The sequence below is a fragment of the Rhinopithecus roxellana genome, chromosome 13 (genome assembly GCF_007565055.1).
Source record: "Rhinopithecus roxellana isolate Shanxi Qingling chromosome 13, ASM756505v1, whole genome shotgun sequence".
In the NCBI taxonomy this organism is placed as follows: Eukaryota; Metazoa; Chordata; class Mammalia; order Primates; family Cercopithecidae; genus Rhinopithecus; species Rhinopithecus roxellana.
In genome coordinates this window covers 107,247,660-107,264,488 of record NC_044561.1, presented here as the reverse complement: position 1 = coordinate 107,264,488, position 16,829 = coordinate 107,247,660, and the positions used below count along the sequence as shown (strand labels likewise).

General features: G+C 44.8%; 1 protein-coding gene across 4 annotated transcripts in view; it reads right to left on the bottom strand.

Moving 5' to 3' along the window:
- ACSS2 (acyl-CoA synthetase short chain family member 2) overlaps positions 1 to 16,829 on the bottom strand; it is a 49,850-nt gene that overhangs the window by 9,353 nt on the left and 23,668 nt on the right. For 3 of the 4 annotated variants that reach the window (XM_010386515.2, XM_010386513.2, XM_010386517.2), the window contains exons 3-8: positions 5,698 to 5,789; positions 5,395 to 5,498; positions 5,065 to 5,137; positions 4,719 to 4,794; positions 4,453 to 4,567; positions 3,635 to 3,673 (exon numbers count right to left, since the gene is read on the bottom strand). In XM_010386515.2, coding sequence (XP_010384817.1) covers positions 3,635 to 3,673; positions 4,453 to 4,567; positions 4,719 to 4,794; positions 5,065 to 5,137; positions 5,395 to 5,498; positions 5,698 to 5,789 — 499 coding nt within the window. The remainder of the gene's footprint in view (positions 1 to 3,634; positions 3,674 to 4,452; positions 4,568 to 4,718; positions 4,795 to 5,064; positions 5,138 to 5,394; positions 5,499 to 5,697; positions 5,790 to 16,829) is intronic. The other variant, XM_010386514.2, reaches the window with a different exon arrangement.

Below are 16,829 nucleotides of genomic sequence, written 5' to 3'. Positions count from 1 at the left end.
GGGTTTCCCATAGAGACTTTGGCTTGAGGGGACAGGTTCCATTCAGCAGGAAGCTTTGCTTCAAGTTGGTGGAGAAGGACCAAGATGGACTTCTCTCAGTAGAAGGATGTCCCCTATGCCTTTGTAATTACTTCTGGATCTGTCATCCTGAAACTTCTCTAAATTCTCCTTTGAAAGTGTTTTACTTTTCTGTCTATATCACCTCTTTGAACACCAATTTTGAGTCTACCATCTGCTGAATGAAGTTAGATCCCTTGAATTTGTCCAAAGTCTTCAGTGAACTTCAATACCAGTTCTGCCACTTCCTAGCTATATGACCTTGGGCAAGTCACTTTACCTTAAGTCTCTCCTTTTAAAAATGAGGACAGTCATTCTTGCCCTAATGGACTCACAGGATGTGGTAAACACCAAAAGAGAAAAGTATTATCTAGTAAACATCAAGCCTTGGATTGCCCCAAGGGTAGAGGTTGGGGTGGGATGAGGAAGACTGATGAATGTCAGGAGAGATAGAGGTTAGTTCAATGACTACTGGGAGTTAAGAGTGTGACCCTGGGCACAGTGGCTTACACCTGTAATCCCACCACTTTGGGAGCCCAAAGTGGGTAGATCACGCGAGATCAGGAGTTCAAGACCAGCCTGGCCAACGTGGTGAAACCTGGTCTCTACTAAAACTACAAAAAGTAGCCAGGCGTGGTGGCGGGCACCTGTAATCCCAGCTACTCAGGAGGGTGAGGCAGGAGAATCGCTTGAAACCAGGAGGCAGAGGTTGCAGTGAGCTGAGATCGCACCACTGTACTCTAGCCTGAGCAACAGAGTGAGACTCCGTCTCAAAAAAACAAAAATAAAAACAAAAACAAAAACAAAAAAACCAACATAACAACTTAAGAGTGTGATGATGGGAACTGTTTGGGGTTTGCTTTAGCTGTCACAAAGTCTTTTCATATTTATTAGATTCTTGTATGTTCAATGGCCCTGGCTGGCAGGTAGACATGGTGGTGTAAGATAAATGCCATTCTCCCATTGTAAGGATATATGCTAATTTGTTGTATGCATATTTGGTTAAAAAAAAAAACCCTGGAGTGTTAGATATATAGCTTGATAAATTAGAAAATGACTCTCTAATCACTCCTTTCTGTACCACCTGCCCCTTATGGTAAAGAATTTGAAATTTCTGGATTTTGAACATCATAAAAACAACAAGCTTGGAAAAAGGAAGAAGAGAGAGAAAGCTGCCCACAGTTAGAAAACATAAGAACATGCCTGATTTTGTCTATCCATATGCATCTACACATACATTGTCACATGGGTACTTTTTCTTCTGCCAAATGATCACTTGAGATGGGGGCACTAAGGTATTCAACCAGAAGTATCAATACTGCTTTGGACAAATAGTGCTGGTCTACAGCACTGTGAGCTGTTGCAGAACAGGCACTAAGTACATGTAAGGACAAGGCATAGTTACAACTGTGGCTCTGCAATGAGGGCACTCTTATAATCTTATAATATTATTTCTTTTGTGGGTGGGTGTGTATACAGAGGTGGAGGGGTTAGAGTACTCCAGGTGTGGAACTGATAACTAGCACCAGGAAGCAGAGTGAACTCAATTAGTAGAGCAAACTTTGGTTGTGAATTAGGTGTGTGCCTATGAGGCCCCAGGCTCTGAACCAGGAAACGGTCTGAATTTTCTAAAATAAGAATTGAGGAGTTGGCCTTTGTCTTTGGACCAGGATAGCCTCAAGGAGGGCAGCTGCCATGTATGAGAGAGGTATATGAGGGAGCTCATAGACAATATGGTTGAGGAGGGTCCCTGCAAACCCTGCCAGGCTCTCCCTGGAAGACTGTTTAAAGATAAAGGGGTTTGGAGCCCTGCCACGATTTTTGCAGCTCTTTTGAAAATTATTTTTAAAATTTTAAATATGGGGCCCATTGTCAGAAAGATTTTTGCAGCTTTGACTGCAGTTCCCAGACCAACAAACCTGGACTTTTTAAGCCTATTTTTATGCTCTTTGGTATTTTGGAAACTGGTTGTTTTCACCTCCAAGAAACAAAAATCCAGTAGCCTTTGGCCTGAAGGTCTCTGGTATTAAGAATTACAAGAGTTTGTTATTTCTTTTCTGGTCTTTTTTGGAAATGCCAATCTGTCTGTTGCATTAAGGGGAAGCAAAAAACAGCTGACATTTATTGAGTACTTACTAAGTGCGAAACACCTTACATATATTGACAAAACCGTATAAGATAGGTACAATTATTATCCTTATCTTACGGATGGAGAAACAAACGAGAGAGTTTAAGTACACAGTAGCAGGTGGCAGAACAGGATTTGAACCCAAGTAATCTGGCTCCAGAGATTACAATTTAAGCCACTAAATTTGTCACCTCTTTCAAAAGAAAGGGTGTAGGTCCTGCCTGAGTTTTTTGTTTTGTTTTGTTTTTGTTTTTGAGACGGAGTCTCACTCTGTCGCCCAGGCTGGAGTGCAGTGGCCAGATCTCAGCTCACTGCAAGCTCTGCCTCCCGGGTTCACGCCATTCTCCTGCCTCAGCCTCCCGAGCAGCTGGGACTACAGGCGCCCGCCACCTCGCCCGGCTAGTTTTTTGTATTTTTTAGTAGAGACGGGGTTTCACCGTGTTAGCCAGGATGGTCTTGATCTCCTGACCTCGTGATCCACCCGTCTCGGCCTCCCAAAGTGCTGGGATTACAGGCTTGCCTGAGTTTTAAAAGGAAAGCAGTATCCCCTAGGAATCAGATCTATCTCCACCATGCTAATGAGAATAGAGAAAAGGGGCTTATATCTACCATTGGCCTAAGAGGTTAATCACAGCAGATTTAGAGTAAGATACCCTGTGAAGACGGTAAAACCCAGAGGAATAGTGAGCTTTATGTGTTGTTTTAGGAAGGGAAGCTGTTTCCTTTCATAGCATGTGTTATCATCTCTCCATTACTGACAAGGAAACTGAATCCCAGAGGGGAGAATTGACTTACTCAAGGTCATACAGCTAAAAATTAGTCTCTGGACTTCAGGCCCACTCTCTCCTCGATACTAATCTGCTTTAAGCACCCCCTTATGGATCTCCCTTCTTAGAACCACCTACAATGTGACTTTTGTTCAGTTTAGCACTTAGTCATATTACAAAGTTATATGCAGTTTGTAAATCCCAAAGTACTATGTAAATGTATTTAGGAATCTTCTCTGCTGTACTGTATAAAACTTAGGTTTTCCTTTGTATTAATAATACATATGTAACTCCCCAACTTGATGGTGAATTCCCAAATTCAGGGTCTGAACCTCCTCCACCTACTCCTCCTCCTGTCTGTCTTGGCTCTGCTCCAGCTACCTGCACACTAAATATTTTCTGACAGGTTACCTTGTCCCCTCTCCCACAAAGGTCCTGAGCAGCAAGATAAAATGGGTTCTGCTGTTACCTCTCTAAGAGCCATGCTCTATACCAATTCACAGAGGCAGTAACAGACATTTAATTTCACACCTTCAGTGGCTTACATGGCAAGCTGCCCAGGGGCAAGGGGAAAGGGGTTAGGTCTGGCAGCCACCTCAATGGGGCAAACAGGCAAAGGGCAGATGAGCACACAGACAAGCACACAGGGAAGCGGTGCCCACGGCAGTGCAGAAATGGATACCTGGGGCTGAACACGCTTGGATTTCTCTTTCAGCTTACCCTGTTAAGAGCCCAGGATGAAAAGGGTAGTGAGGAGGGTCCAAGTACACAGGGAGTGGGAGGAAAGGGTCAGTGTGTCGTAAACCCCAAACTCCTTTCTCACTGGTCCTCCCAGCTTCCATTTTCCTGATCCTGATTCCAGCCCCTGTACATGTAAAACCCGTAACACTGATTGGGCTTTCCAACTTCCCTAAACTAGACTATAGCCTCTCTAGCCCCAAGATCCCTCAGGGAGCCTCAAGTCACAGACTCTCATTCAACCCCAGAACTTCGGTCCCTCATGCTCCTCAGCCTGGAGGCCATCACTGGGCATTTCTACCATTCCCACCAGAAGCCCAGGGGTCCAAAGTTAACAAGGGCCATATTGTGAGGGCTGGACTCTGGTCCTTCCATGGTGGGCATCCCTTAGGCCGCAAAGGTAGCCCACCCCACATCACAGCCCAGTAATGGAGATGACTATATATTGTTACTCAAGTTAGACATTTCTAACACAAGCCTAGGCCCTGAGGATCCCCTGTGCCCACAAGGCTACCCCAACCAGCATTAGGAGTCTCCCTTACAATCGCTTGTGCTGTTCTCAAGGTACAAGGGTCTCTCTACCCACAGTCAAGGTCAAAGTCTTCTAGCTCCCACCTAGCCCTGCTACAGGAGGCATTCCTAGAATTGCTCCTGGATCCTCAGTATACTGATGAGCAGGCAAAGAAGGACAACAGGAACTTTCTAGGCAGGAAAAGTGAAGGAATTTGAGCCTAGAGAAAGGCATAGCAGTGCCAGACTCACCTGCACATCCGGGCATGACCTCTTAATTGGGGGGGACTGGCTGGGGGAGTCACCCACGCCCAGCTCTGCCCGCCCCAGGTGCTTGACCACAATGCAGCATCTTACTGGGAAACCCCTGTAGAAGAGAAAAGCCTAAAGTGGTAGCCTTGTTGGCTCAAAGGGAACTTGGCAAGACCCGCCCATGTCCATTTAGGGTAGAGGGGACAAAGGGAACCTGGCACTGGGTCAAGGCTCAGTCAGCTCAGACAGTAACCAAACACACTTACTTCTCCTGACACTTCTGCAGGGCCTCGTCAGCCAGCTCCTTTAGGTTCACAAGCTTTTCTCCCCTGTAGAAGGCATCTTTGGGGAGCAACAGACATTCCAGGCCTTAGTAAGCACCATGCTGCCTAGTGGGCACAATGTCCACAGAGCCCTTCCTGAGTGGGCCTCTTAACTCTGGCTCTTCCAGCTGATTCGAGCTGACAGAGGGTCAGCTGAGGTGGGACCAGGAGAGGAAAGGCAGGCAGTTTCTACCCTCTATGCTGAGTAGCCCCAAATACCAACGAGCTGATTGGAGACCAAGGCTTGAGGTATGGGGGATTCTGGAGAAAAGGTGAGAGAATTAGTCACCTGTAGTGATGAGAAGACTGCAGCTGGAATCCAGGATCCGTTCACATAGAGACTCTGAAGAGAAGCCTGCAAACTAGGGAAGGGAAGAAAGTCTAAGGGAGAAAAGGAAGCCCCAGGGACTGAGTGAATAAGGAAAGGGGCTGCTCATGAAACTTTCAGGATCTCTAAGCCAGGGTCCTAGAAGAAACTGAATAACTGATATGGACCTATGACACAAACCTTCTAAGCTCCTTAGTTTGTTATTTAAGGCCCTCCATTTTCTAGGCCCAACCTACTTCTTCAGAGCCCCACCCCCCATGCCTGCCCCTTTTCACCAGCCCAAACTCCTACCACAATGGAGTGTAAAGCCCCAATGCGGGCACATGCCAGCATGGCCACCACAAGCTCTGGGATCATAGGCATGTAGATAGCCACTCGGTCACCCTTCTGAATGCCTGCAGGTAAAAGCACAGAAAATGAACCATGAACCCTTCTTGCTGCTACTTGCTCCCTCCCATCCAGCTGGCCTCCCTCCCAGCTGACCTGTTCTCTTTCGCTGTTACCAAAATCTTTCCATCCCTTGCCCTCTCCCCATAAGTCCTCAGATACCCCAAGGCCAGCCCCCCAGTCCCTTTCCCACACCCCCACACTCACCCTGTTTTCGGAGAACATTGCTGAACTGACACACTTGGACCAGAAGCTCATGGTATGTGATCTGAGTGGTCTCCCCTGGCTCATTGCCCTCCCTGAGACATACCAGAAAGAACCAGTGATTAGGGGTATAACTTCTTCCCCAAACAAGAAACAGGGAGTCATAAAATCCATCCAGTGACGCTAAGGCCTGGAACTGTTCCATGAGGGTGAGCTATCTGCCCACCATCAATCTTGCCATCATCAATCTTGAGCTGACTGGTCAGATACTTTGGCCATTCAAGATCTTTTACACACATGTTGTATGTCATTAGGAAATGCACTGTCCATCTCTGATCCTTGATAAAATGGAGTGATGGCCCCTTCTCTTCCATCCTAGTAATGTATTAAGGAGAAGTGATATCACAGATGTGATTCCTTCTGATGAGGCATCAAGACTGCATTATTCAGAGTAGGGTCTCCAGATCACTTGTGCCTAAATCATCTAGAGGATTTGTAGATTCCTGGGCCCCAGCTCAGACATACTGAATTAGAATCACAGCGTCCAAAGATCTGCTTCTTTATTACAAGATGGTACAAGGAATTAGTATGGGATTCTGACGCACACTTAAAGTTTGAGAATTGGCTGGGCGCGGTGGCTCATGCCTGTAATCCCAGCACTTTGGAAGGCCGAGGTGGACAGACCAAAGGTCAGGAGTTTGAGACCAGCCTGGCCAACATGGTGAAACTGCATCTCTACTGAATATACGAAAATTAGCTGGGTGTGGTGGTGTGTGCCTGTAATCTCAGCTACTGGGGAGGCTGAGGCACGAGAATCCCTTGAACCCAGGAGGCGGAGGTTGCAGCGAGCTGAGATCATACTACTGTACTCCAGCCTGGAAGACAGAGTGAGATTCCGTCTTGAATAAATAAATAAATAAAGTTTGAGAATCACCATCCTGTATCAGGTGATTTCTGTCTACCTCCTCAGCCTTGCCTCCCACTCCTTCCTAGGATTTAGCCTGTTTACTTCAGTCATTCCTTCATGCATTCATTTGCTTATTCAACAACTACTATGTGCTATCTACATGTACAGAAATAAGGCACCAATGGGCGGGGCATGGTGGCTCTTTCCTGTAATCCCAGCACACTGGGAGACCTATAATACCAGCTACTTGGGAGGCTAAGGCAGGAGAATCGCTTGAACCTGGGAGGTGGAGGTTGTGGTGAGCCAAGATCACGCCACTGCACTCCAGCCTGGACGACAGAGTAAGACTCTGTCTCAAACAAACAAACAAAAGAAGAAATAAGGCACCAATGAGCAAGATAAGTAAGATACCTGATATCATGGAGCTTATATTCTAATGATAGTGTGGGTAATAAATAACAAATATAACCAGGATAATTTCAGATTATGATAAGCATTAAAAAGGAAAGCAGAATGATATAAAAATGAGTAACTAGGGAGAAATACTTTTAAAAAATATACTATATTGGTTCAGGCACGGTGGCTCACACCTGTAATCCTAACACTTTAGGAGGCCAAAGTGGGCCCATCTATTGAGGCTAGGAGTTCAAGACCAGCCTGGCAACATAGCAAGACCCCATCTCTAAAAAAAATTTAGCTGGATCCAGCTGGGTGCGGTGGATCACACCTGTAATCCCAGCACTTTAAGAGGCCGAGGCGGGTGGATCACGTGAGGTCAGGAGTTCAAGACCAGCCTGACCAACATAGAGAAACACCGTCTCTACTAAAAATACAAAAATTAGCTGGGCGTGGTGGTGCATGCTTGTAATGCCAGCTACTCGGGAGGCTGAGGCACAAGAATCACTTGAACCCAGGAGGCGGAGGTTGCAGTGAGCCAAGATCATGCCACTGCACTCCAGCCTGGGCAATAAGAGTGAAACTCCATCTCAAAAAAAAAAAGAAAGAAAAGAAATTAGCTAAGTGTGGTGTCATGTACCTGTAGTCCCAGCCACTCAGAAAGATAAGATGGGAAGATCTCTTGGCTCACTCCTGTAATCCCAACACTTTGGGAGGCCAAGGCAGGAGGATCATCTGAGACCAGGAATTCAAGACCAATCTGAGCAACATAGCAAAACTTCATCTCTAAAAAAAAAAAAATTCAATTAGCTGAGTGTGGTGGTGCACACCTGTAGTCTCAGCTACTCAGGAGGCTGAGGCAGGAAGATCGCTTGTGCCCTGGAGGTCAAGGCTGCAGTGAGCTGTAATCATGTCACTGCACTCCAGCCTGGACAACAGAGTGAGTCCCTGTCTCAAAAAATAAATAAATTTTTTCCATTAGTGTTTTTTTCCAATTTTATGATGTTTTTGAATAAATAATACATACAAGTGGGACTACATAAAAAGATACGTAATGATAAGTATTCTCCCCACTCCTATCTCTCAATTACCCTGCCTACTGGCAAACCACAGTTTGGGTTTTGCGATTTGGTTTTTAGAGACACGGTCTCACTCTATTGCATAGGCTGGAGTGCAGTGGCACAATCATAGCTCACTGCAGCCTGCAACTCCTGGGCTCAAGTAATCCTCTTACTTCAGCCTCCTGCGTAGCTGGGACGACAGGCACATGCTACCACACCTGGCTAATTTTTTTATGTTAAAATTTTTTGTAGAGACAGAGTCTCGATATATTGTCCAGGATGATCTCAAACTCCTGGCCTCAAGCAAGCCTGCTTCAGCCTCTCAAAGTGCTGGGATTACAGGCGTGAGCCACCATGCCCAGGGCAAAACACTGTTACCAATGTTCTGTGTAACTTTCCGGAAACAATCAATATTCAGACAGGACTCTTAGTAGGACAGAGGGCTAGAGTAATTCAACTAGTGTGGAATGACCAAACTAATTACTTTGCAAGAAGTCTGTATCATTAGGATCTTTAATAAGACCCTTGAGATATCACTGAAGACAGAAATTTGAAAGTTGAATATTAAAAAAATTGGATTTTACAGGAGGCTGAGGCAGGAGAATCTCTTGAATTCGGGAGGTAGAGGTTGCAGCAATCTGAGATTGTGCCACCGCACTCCAGCCTGGGTGACAAGAGTGAAACTCTGCTCCAAAAAAAAATCGGTCGGCCAGGCACAGAAGATCACACCTGTATTCCCAGCACTTTGGGAGGCCGAGGCAGGCAGATCACCTGAGGTCAGGAGTTTTGAGATCAGCCTGGCTGGCCAACATGGCAAAACCCCGTCTCCACTAAAAATACAAAAATTAGCTGGGCATGGTGGCACACGCCTGTAGTCCCAGCTACTTGGGAGGTTAAGGCGGGAGAATCATTTGAACCCGGAAGGTGGAGGCTACAGTGAGCAGAGATCATGCCACTGCACTCCAGCCTGGGCAACAGAGTAAGACTTTGTCTCAAAAAAAAAAAAAAAAAAAAAAAAAAAAAAAAGGATTTTAATGTTGTTTAGAGAAGAGATAAACACCTCATAGTCCCCAGTCAAGCACAGGGTAACAGGGGTAGGAAGAACGGCTCTACTTAAGGAACAGGTCTGTCAGACAAGCATATATACTACATGCATTTGTTTACATATTCTCATTTTTTCTACACAAATGATAGCATAAAATACACACTGTTTTGTATCTTGTTTTGTTAATTATTATATGCATTCACTAAAATGCACAAATCTTACATGTAGAAGTTGATCATCTTGATTTTTCAAATTTAACAATATACCTTGATATCATTCTTCAGCAAGACTTAGATAACTATTTCTTTTTTTCATTTGTTTTTGTTTTTGTTGTTGAGACAGGGTCTCACTCTGTCACTCAGGCTGGGGTGCAGTGGTACCATCATAGCTCACTGCAGCCTCAACCTCCCAGACTCAAGTGATCCTCTCACCTCTGCCTCTTGAGTAGTTGGGACTACAGGCCAGAGCCACCACGCCTGGATACTTTTTTTTTTTTTTTTTTTGCAAAGACAGAATCCTACTATGTTGCTCAGGCTGGTCTGGAACTCCTGGCCTCAAGTGATCCTCCGATGCCCCCGCCTCAGCCTTCCTTCCAAAGTGTTGGGATTACAGGTGTGAGCCATGGCACCAAGCTTAAAGAGCTATTTCATTATCTTTCTCAGCTGCAAAATATTCCACTGTTTGTATGTACTGTTATTTATTTAACAAATAAATGCGTCAATGAATATTTTTATTTTTATGTCACTTTACTCACTTGCAAGTATATCTGTAGGATGAATTACCAGAAGTGGAACTGTTGGGTCAAGAGATGTGTGCTTTTGTTTTGTTTTGTTTTGTTTTTTTTCAAGATAGAGTTTTGCTCTTGTTGCCCAGGCTGGAGTAAAATGGTGTGATCTTGGCTCACTGCAATCTCTGCCTCCCGGGTTCAGGCAATTCTCCTGCCTCAGCCTCCTGAGTAGCTGGGATTACAGACATGCACCACCACGCCTGGCTAATTTTTGCATTTTTAGTAGCGATGGGTTTTCACCATGTTGGTCAGGTTGGTCTTGAACTCCTGACGTCAGGTGATCCGCCCGCCCTGGCCTCCCAAACTGCTGGGATTACAGGCGTGAGCCACCATGCCTGGCCGACGTGTGCATTTTAAATATTGATAAATATTAGGGAACAACTACTTTAAATAAGATGGTCCTGGAGGGCCTCTCTCTGGAAAGGTGATATTTGAGCCAAGACCTGAATAATGAAAGGTAGGCAATCATACTAATTCTTGGGAAGAGTATTCTGGGGAAAGAGAGCATCAAGTGGAAAGGCACTGAGACCTTTTCAAACAAAGAAAGAAAGACAATATGGCTGGATTTCAGTGAGCAAGAAGTTGGGTAAGAATGAGAGGTAGTCAGCAGCCAAATCATGTACAGCCTTCTAGGCAATAGTAAGAAGTTTGAATTTTACTCTAAGTGGATTCCTGGTTTCCCTTGGCAAGTTCAGGTCCGTCTCCACACTTTTGACCATGCCATTGCCCCCACTCAGAATATTCTCCCTCCTCCTTCAGACACCAGCACCATGTGGCCCTCCCTTAGCACTACAGACCACTGCTTTCCCTCTCCTTCCTTACTGCACAGAGCACTTATGAAATAGGTAACTGAAACCTAGAGAGACGTAGTGGCTTGGCCAAGGTCACACAATGATAAGTGGTAGAGCCAAGAATAGATCCTCAGGTCTTCTGATTTCAAGTCAGGACTCTTTCCCTCATAGTGTGAAGGACAGGGACTGGCAGGGAAGCCAGGCCTTTTCTTACTAACAAAGGTCACACAGAAGATTGTCAGCCTCTTTCTAGTTCCTGGCTCGATGCGTCAGTAGGCTTTAACCCTCCTAGGGATAAGAGAAGCCAAACACAGGGAGCTTACTGAAGTGGGAAAGAACAGGGAGAGAGGAAGCTGGCAAACAGCCCTGAATGCCAGAGGCAGAAAAGCCATTTCCTTAACTGGCTCACTGACAAGTGCCACAGGAACTTCAGAACGTCTCCGGTTATGGCTGAATGCTGACATATACATACCCAAGCACATGTGTCCCCACATGCAAACCACATACCCACTCACCTATGTGTGTTCACTTGTATAAAATCACATATACTAATATACAAACATTCTAGGCATAAAAGCTGCCCATCTGCACACATAGGAACAAATAAGGATAAATATATGCACCCAGGATTCAAACTTAAGGACTTATCTGTATCTGCAAGTACAACCACCACAAATACGTACCCACCTATGTGTACAGTGTGCCCCTTTGGAAACTCTCCATCAAATCATTCTGTTTTGCCAGGTGCCACACATGTAATCCCACACTTTGGGAGGCTGAGGTGGGTAGATCACTTGAGGCCAGGAGTTTGAGACCGGCCTGGCCAACATGGCGAAGCCCCAACTCTACTAAAAAGACAAAAATTACCCAGGCATGGTGGTGCATGCCTGTAATCCCAGCTACGGAGGAGTCTGGTGGGAGGATCACCTGAGCCCAGGAGGCGGAGGTTGCAGTAAGCTGAGATTGCGCCATTGGACTCCAGCCTTGGTGACAGGGCAAGACTCTGTCTCAAAAAAAAAGAAAAAAAAAATTCTGTTTTATTTTTTTCATGAAACGTTCCATTGTTTGAAATTATCTCATGTATGTTAATTACTTATATATTATCTGTTTTCTTCACTGGAATATAAGCTCCATGATAGCAGAGATCTTTTTTTTTTGAGACAGAGTCTCGCTCTCTCACCCAGACTGGAGTGCAATGGTGAGATCTCGGCTCACTGCAACCTCTGCTTCCCAGGTTCAAGCAATTCTCCCTGCCTCAGCCTCCCGAGTAGCTGGGATTACAGGCACCCACCATCACACCTGGCTAACTTTTGTATTTTTAGTAGAAATGGGGTTTCAACATGTTGGCCAGGCTGGTCTCACACACCCTGACTTCAGGTGATCCACCTGCCTCGGCCTCCCAAAGTGCTGGGATTACAGACATGAGCCACTGCACCCAGCTGATAGCAGAGATATTATTTGTTTTCTTCACTGCTACATCCCTAGCACCTGGAGTACAACCTAGTACATAGAGGATGCACAAGAAGAGATAAGCACAACCTATACAAGTACAATTTACTTGAGCCCACTTCCAACCCTGACACACACGCACGCGCACACATACCACAGTGTGCATTCCTCTACTTGGCTATGGGCTCAAGTTATACATTATTGATATAGGCACCTTACTTATTCCAGTATCTTCTTTCTCTGACATACACACCAGGCTGGGGCCCCTGGCTGGTTGGGAAAGGTGAGGGGCAGGGTACTGGCCTGCTGCAAAATCCCAAGTCCTCTAGGATGTCAGAACTCTTAAAAGAACATCCAATTTAGTCTCTTAACTCTGAGATCCAAAGAGGCTATTAGCTATGCTCGGCATCACAGGGTGGGTTACCACAGCAGAGCAGGGACCAGGAATTAAGGTCCAGACCTCTTTCCTCTACAACAGGAGTTGCAAGCTCAAAAATTGGCAGGATCTAGACAGGTAATGTAAATAAGTGGACCAAATGAAAGAAAATACATGATAAAGATAAGAAATAGTTCCCTTTCCACTTCCCTATAACAAAACGGCAGCAAATGTTTAATAACCCTTAGCCTCAGTTTCAGGGGAACAATAGGGAAAGGGAAGGACTGGAAAACTGGCAAATGCATGCTCTGGCAAAAGGAGGCATCTAGTACCTAAACTTGGTTCCTGTCAGCTTTTGCCTGCTAGGAATCGGGGCTCAATATTGTCAATTTTTTTGATTTTTCAACAGTAGCCTGGAATCTATCTTTGTCAAAACTCCTGGATTTATGTAAGTGTTGACCACTAATTTTTAAAAGCTTTAAGGCCAAGTGCAGTGGCTCATACCTATAATACCAGTACTTTGGGAGGGCAAAGCAGGAGGACCGCTTGAGGACAGGAGTTCAAGATTGGCCTGGGCACCATAGTGTCTCTACTGAAAATTTTATAATTAGCCAAGCATGGTAGCTAATGCCTGTGGTCCCAGCTACTTGAAAGGCTAAAACAGGAGGATCACATGAGCCCAGGAGATCAAGCCTGCAGTGAGCCATGTTGATGTCACTGCACTCCAGCCCAGCAACAGAGACCCTGTCCCGCCCCTCCCTATCAAAAAAAAAAGTTTTAAACACTGTGAATCAAACAAAACTATTAATGAGAAATTTAGCTGGTGTGATAATATGGGGAACCCTTGGTGTAAACCAAACTACTTTTCCTTCACCTGGAGGCCATATGGTTGTTGTGACAACCCACGGTACACAGTCACTAGCCCTTCTCATCTTCTTCCCCTAGGGAACCTCCTCCAAGGAGCCTTCTCCAACTACTTCATCCTCACACTCTCACAATTTACTTTAACCCATTATTGATTCAAAATCCATTTAGAATTAGACTACCTCTCTTCACATCTATTTCTACCATCCTCGTCCAAAATTACCATTAGGTAGGTGACTTATGTCACCCCTCTGCTCAGATTGCTCAGATCACTTCCCATTTCATTTTGAGTAAAAGTCAAAGTCCTCATAATGGCCTACATGATCTAGTCCCTCGTTACCTCTCTGTCCTCACATACAACTATTCTCTCTTCCTCTCCCTCTCCCTCTGCTCCAGCCAAACGGCCTCCCCAGTGTTTGGCAAAAGCACCAAGAACATTTAACCGCAGAGCCTTTGCCCTCTTGTTGAAGTGTTCTTTCCCTAGATAGCCACATGACTTATTCCTTACCTTTGAGTCATTGCTCAAATGTTGGCTTCTCAGTAAGGTCATCTTTGACCACCACATAAAAAAAAAAAAATACTCCCTGTGCCCCTCTCCAGCCCCAGGTTCTCTGAATTAACATTTTCCAAGAAATTTTCGCTAGTTTCCCTTTTTCTCACCTACTCAAAATCTAAAAGTTCTTTCTTCCTCCCAAAGCCCTTTATCTCATTTTCTTTGTGATCTGCTCTTCTAGCTTTTACTACATTTATTTGGGCCTTATCTTTCCCATTATACCCTGGGCTCTTGGAGGACAGAGATCATGTCTTCTTCTTCTCTGTCTCCTTCAAGCACAACTGGCACAATAGGTATTCAAGGGTCATGGCTGAATAACTGAAAGACTGTTAATTGACTAATCACAGGGAAGACTGGGGCTACCCTTTATTTATTTGTTTGGTTGGTTTTTTTTGTTTGTTTATTTATTTTTTGAGACAATGTCTCACTATGTTGCCCAGGCTGGTCTTAAACTCTCAGGTTCAAATGATTCTCCCACCTCAGCCTCCAGAGTAGTTGGGACTACAGCCATGCACCACTGCACCCAGCTCCCCTCTTTATATGAGAAGGGTAGTCATTGGATTGAAGCTTTTAATTCCCTAGAACTACAAGTAAGGCACAGGATAGGAAGAAACAGCTGAGGGAAAGATAGGTGGAGAAACTGGGTTCTTTACAGAGGCATCAGATGGAAGAGAAACCAGAGGAGAAACATCCCAGGTGAGAAGAGACACCAAACCTGTTATGAGAGGAGATGAGAGGAACACTGAACTGAGATGTTTAGCCTGTGTAAGAGAAGATACTGAGAGATGTTCTATCAAGTCTCAAACATCTGTATATTCATTGCCTCCACCCTGGTCAAGCCACCTTCATCTCTTGCCTGGATGACCACAATGACCACCTAACTGGTCTCCCACTTCACTCTTGCACCCTTCCAGTCCACACATCACCCAGCATGATCTGTGATCTTTTTTTTTTTTTTTTTTTTTTGAGACAGAGTCTCGGTCTGTTGTCCAGGCTGGAGTGTAGTAGTGTGATCTCGACTCACTGCAACCTCTGTCTGCTGGGTTCAAATGATTCTTCTGCCTCAGCCTCCCAAGCAGCTGAGACCACAGGTGCATGCCACTATGCCTGGCTAATTTTTGCATTTTTAGTACAGATGAAGTTTCACCATGTTAGCCAGTCTGGTCTCGAACTCCTGACCTCAAGCGATCTGCCTGCCTTGGCTCCCAAAGTGCTGGGATTACAAGCATGAGCCACTGCACCCAGCCACAGAATGATTTATTAAAAACATAAATTGGCCAGGCATGGTGGCTCATGCCTGTAATCCCAGCACTTTGGGAAGCCAAGGTAGGTGGATTGAGCCCAAGAGTTTGAGACCAGACTGGGCAACATAGCAAAATGCTCTACTTAAAAAAAAAAAAAAAAATTAGCCAGGTGTGGTGGTTCATGCTAAATCTATAGTTTTAGCTACTCAGGAGGCTGAGGTAGGAGGATCACTTGAGCCCGGGAGGTGGAGATTGCAGTGAGCCGAGATGTTGCCTCTACACTCCAGCCAGGGCAATAGAGCCAGACCTTGTCTCAAAATAAATAAATAAACAACGACGACAACAAAACAAACAAACCACAAATCACATCATATCACCTGCTGCTTAAAATCCTTTAATGGCTTCCATTGCATATAGAAGAAAATCCATATTCCTACTTTGCCTTGTATCCTCCCCAACTTCATCTTGTGCCATTCTCCTATTCTGCCTACTAGGCTCCAAACACGCTGGCCTTCTGACTGACAGAACATGCCATGTTCTTTAACTATCTTTCCCCAATTCTTCTTGTGTTTCAAATCTCAGCTTAAATGTCACCTCCTAGTGAAGCTTTCCCTGACCACCCTAAGTAGATCAGCCCTTCCTGTTATTCTTCATCACAACACTGCTTATTTTCTTCACAGCATTTTCCTCAAACTATACTTCTTTTGTTAGTTATTTGTTTACTTATTGTTATTGTTGTTAATATTAACAATAACATTAATAATATTACATATTGTTTACTTATTATTTTTGCTAATTGCCTATCTTCCCTACTAGACAGAAGACAGTTTCTGAAGGCAGAGGCCAAGTTGGTCTTGTTCACTGCTGAATCCCTCATTGTCTTGTACAGAACCTTGTATATCGTAGGTGTTCAGTAAATTTTTGCTGAATGAATGCATGAATCTAAAGGATTATTATGGGAAAAAGTAGACTAAGGTAGTATAACTATAAATGGAAAACCTATGTCAGTTGGGAGAGCTCCATATTAAAGAAAACCTTTCTAACTGTTAGAGGTGTCCAAAGATGGAAGGCACTCCTTCAGGAGTTTCCTGACCCTGGAGATACCATGTCGAATCTGGGATTTTTAGGGATACTAAAGAGCAGACTCCACAATATGGCCAGGGACCAAACAAGACCAGTGTTTCTCAAAGAGTGGTCAGATAGTGTTAATAATGCAGTACCAAGTTTCCATGCCGCATAGGATTGTTCAGGTTGGGCCAGGGTAGCCCTGACACCTACTTCTACCAGATTATTCTCCAGGGAGTGGGGTCTTGAAATTTTCATTGCATAAGCTCCCCATATCATTCATGGTTATTGAAGTTTGAGATGACCTTTATGGCCCTTCCAACTTTGATATTCTTTGATTCTATAAAATGAAAAAATAATGTGAAAGTTCTGCGATCCATAAAGCACTACACAAATGTGGAGCACTCAAGATACAAGTATACCCACAAGCCAATTTCCCTTTCACCAGGGAATGGGAGCAATGTGCCTTGACCAATTAGCAGCCCAATGTTCCCTCTGGGTGCTTCTGCCCTAGCTGCAGTAAGGAACAAGAAGGGCCAAAGGAGGAGGTAGACAGAGGCATACCCCAAAAACTGAACCACAGATTACTCAGAATGC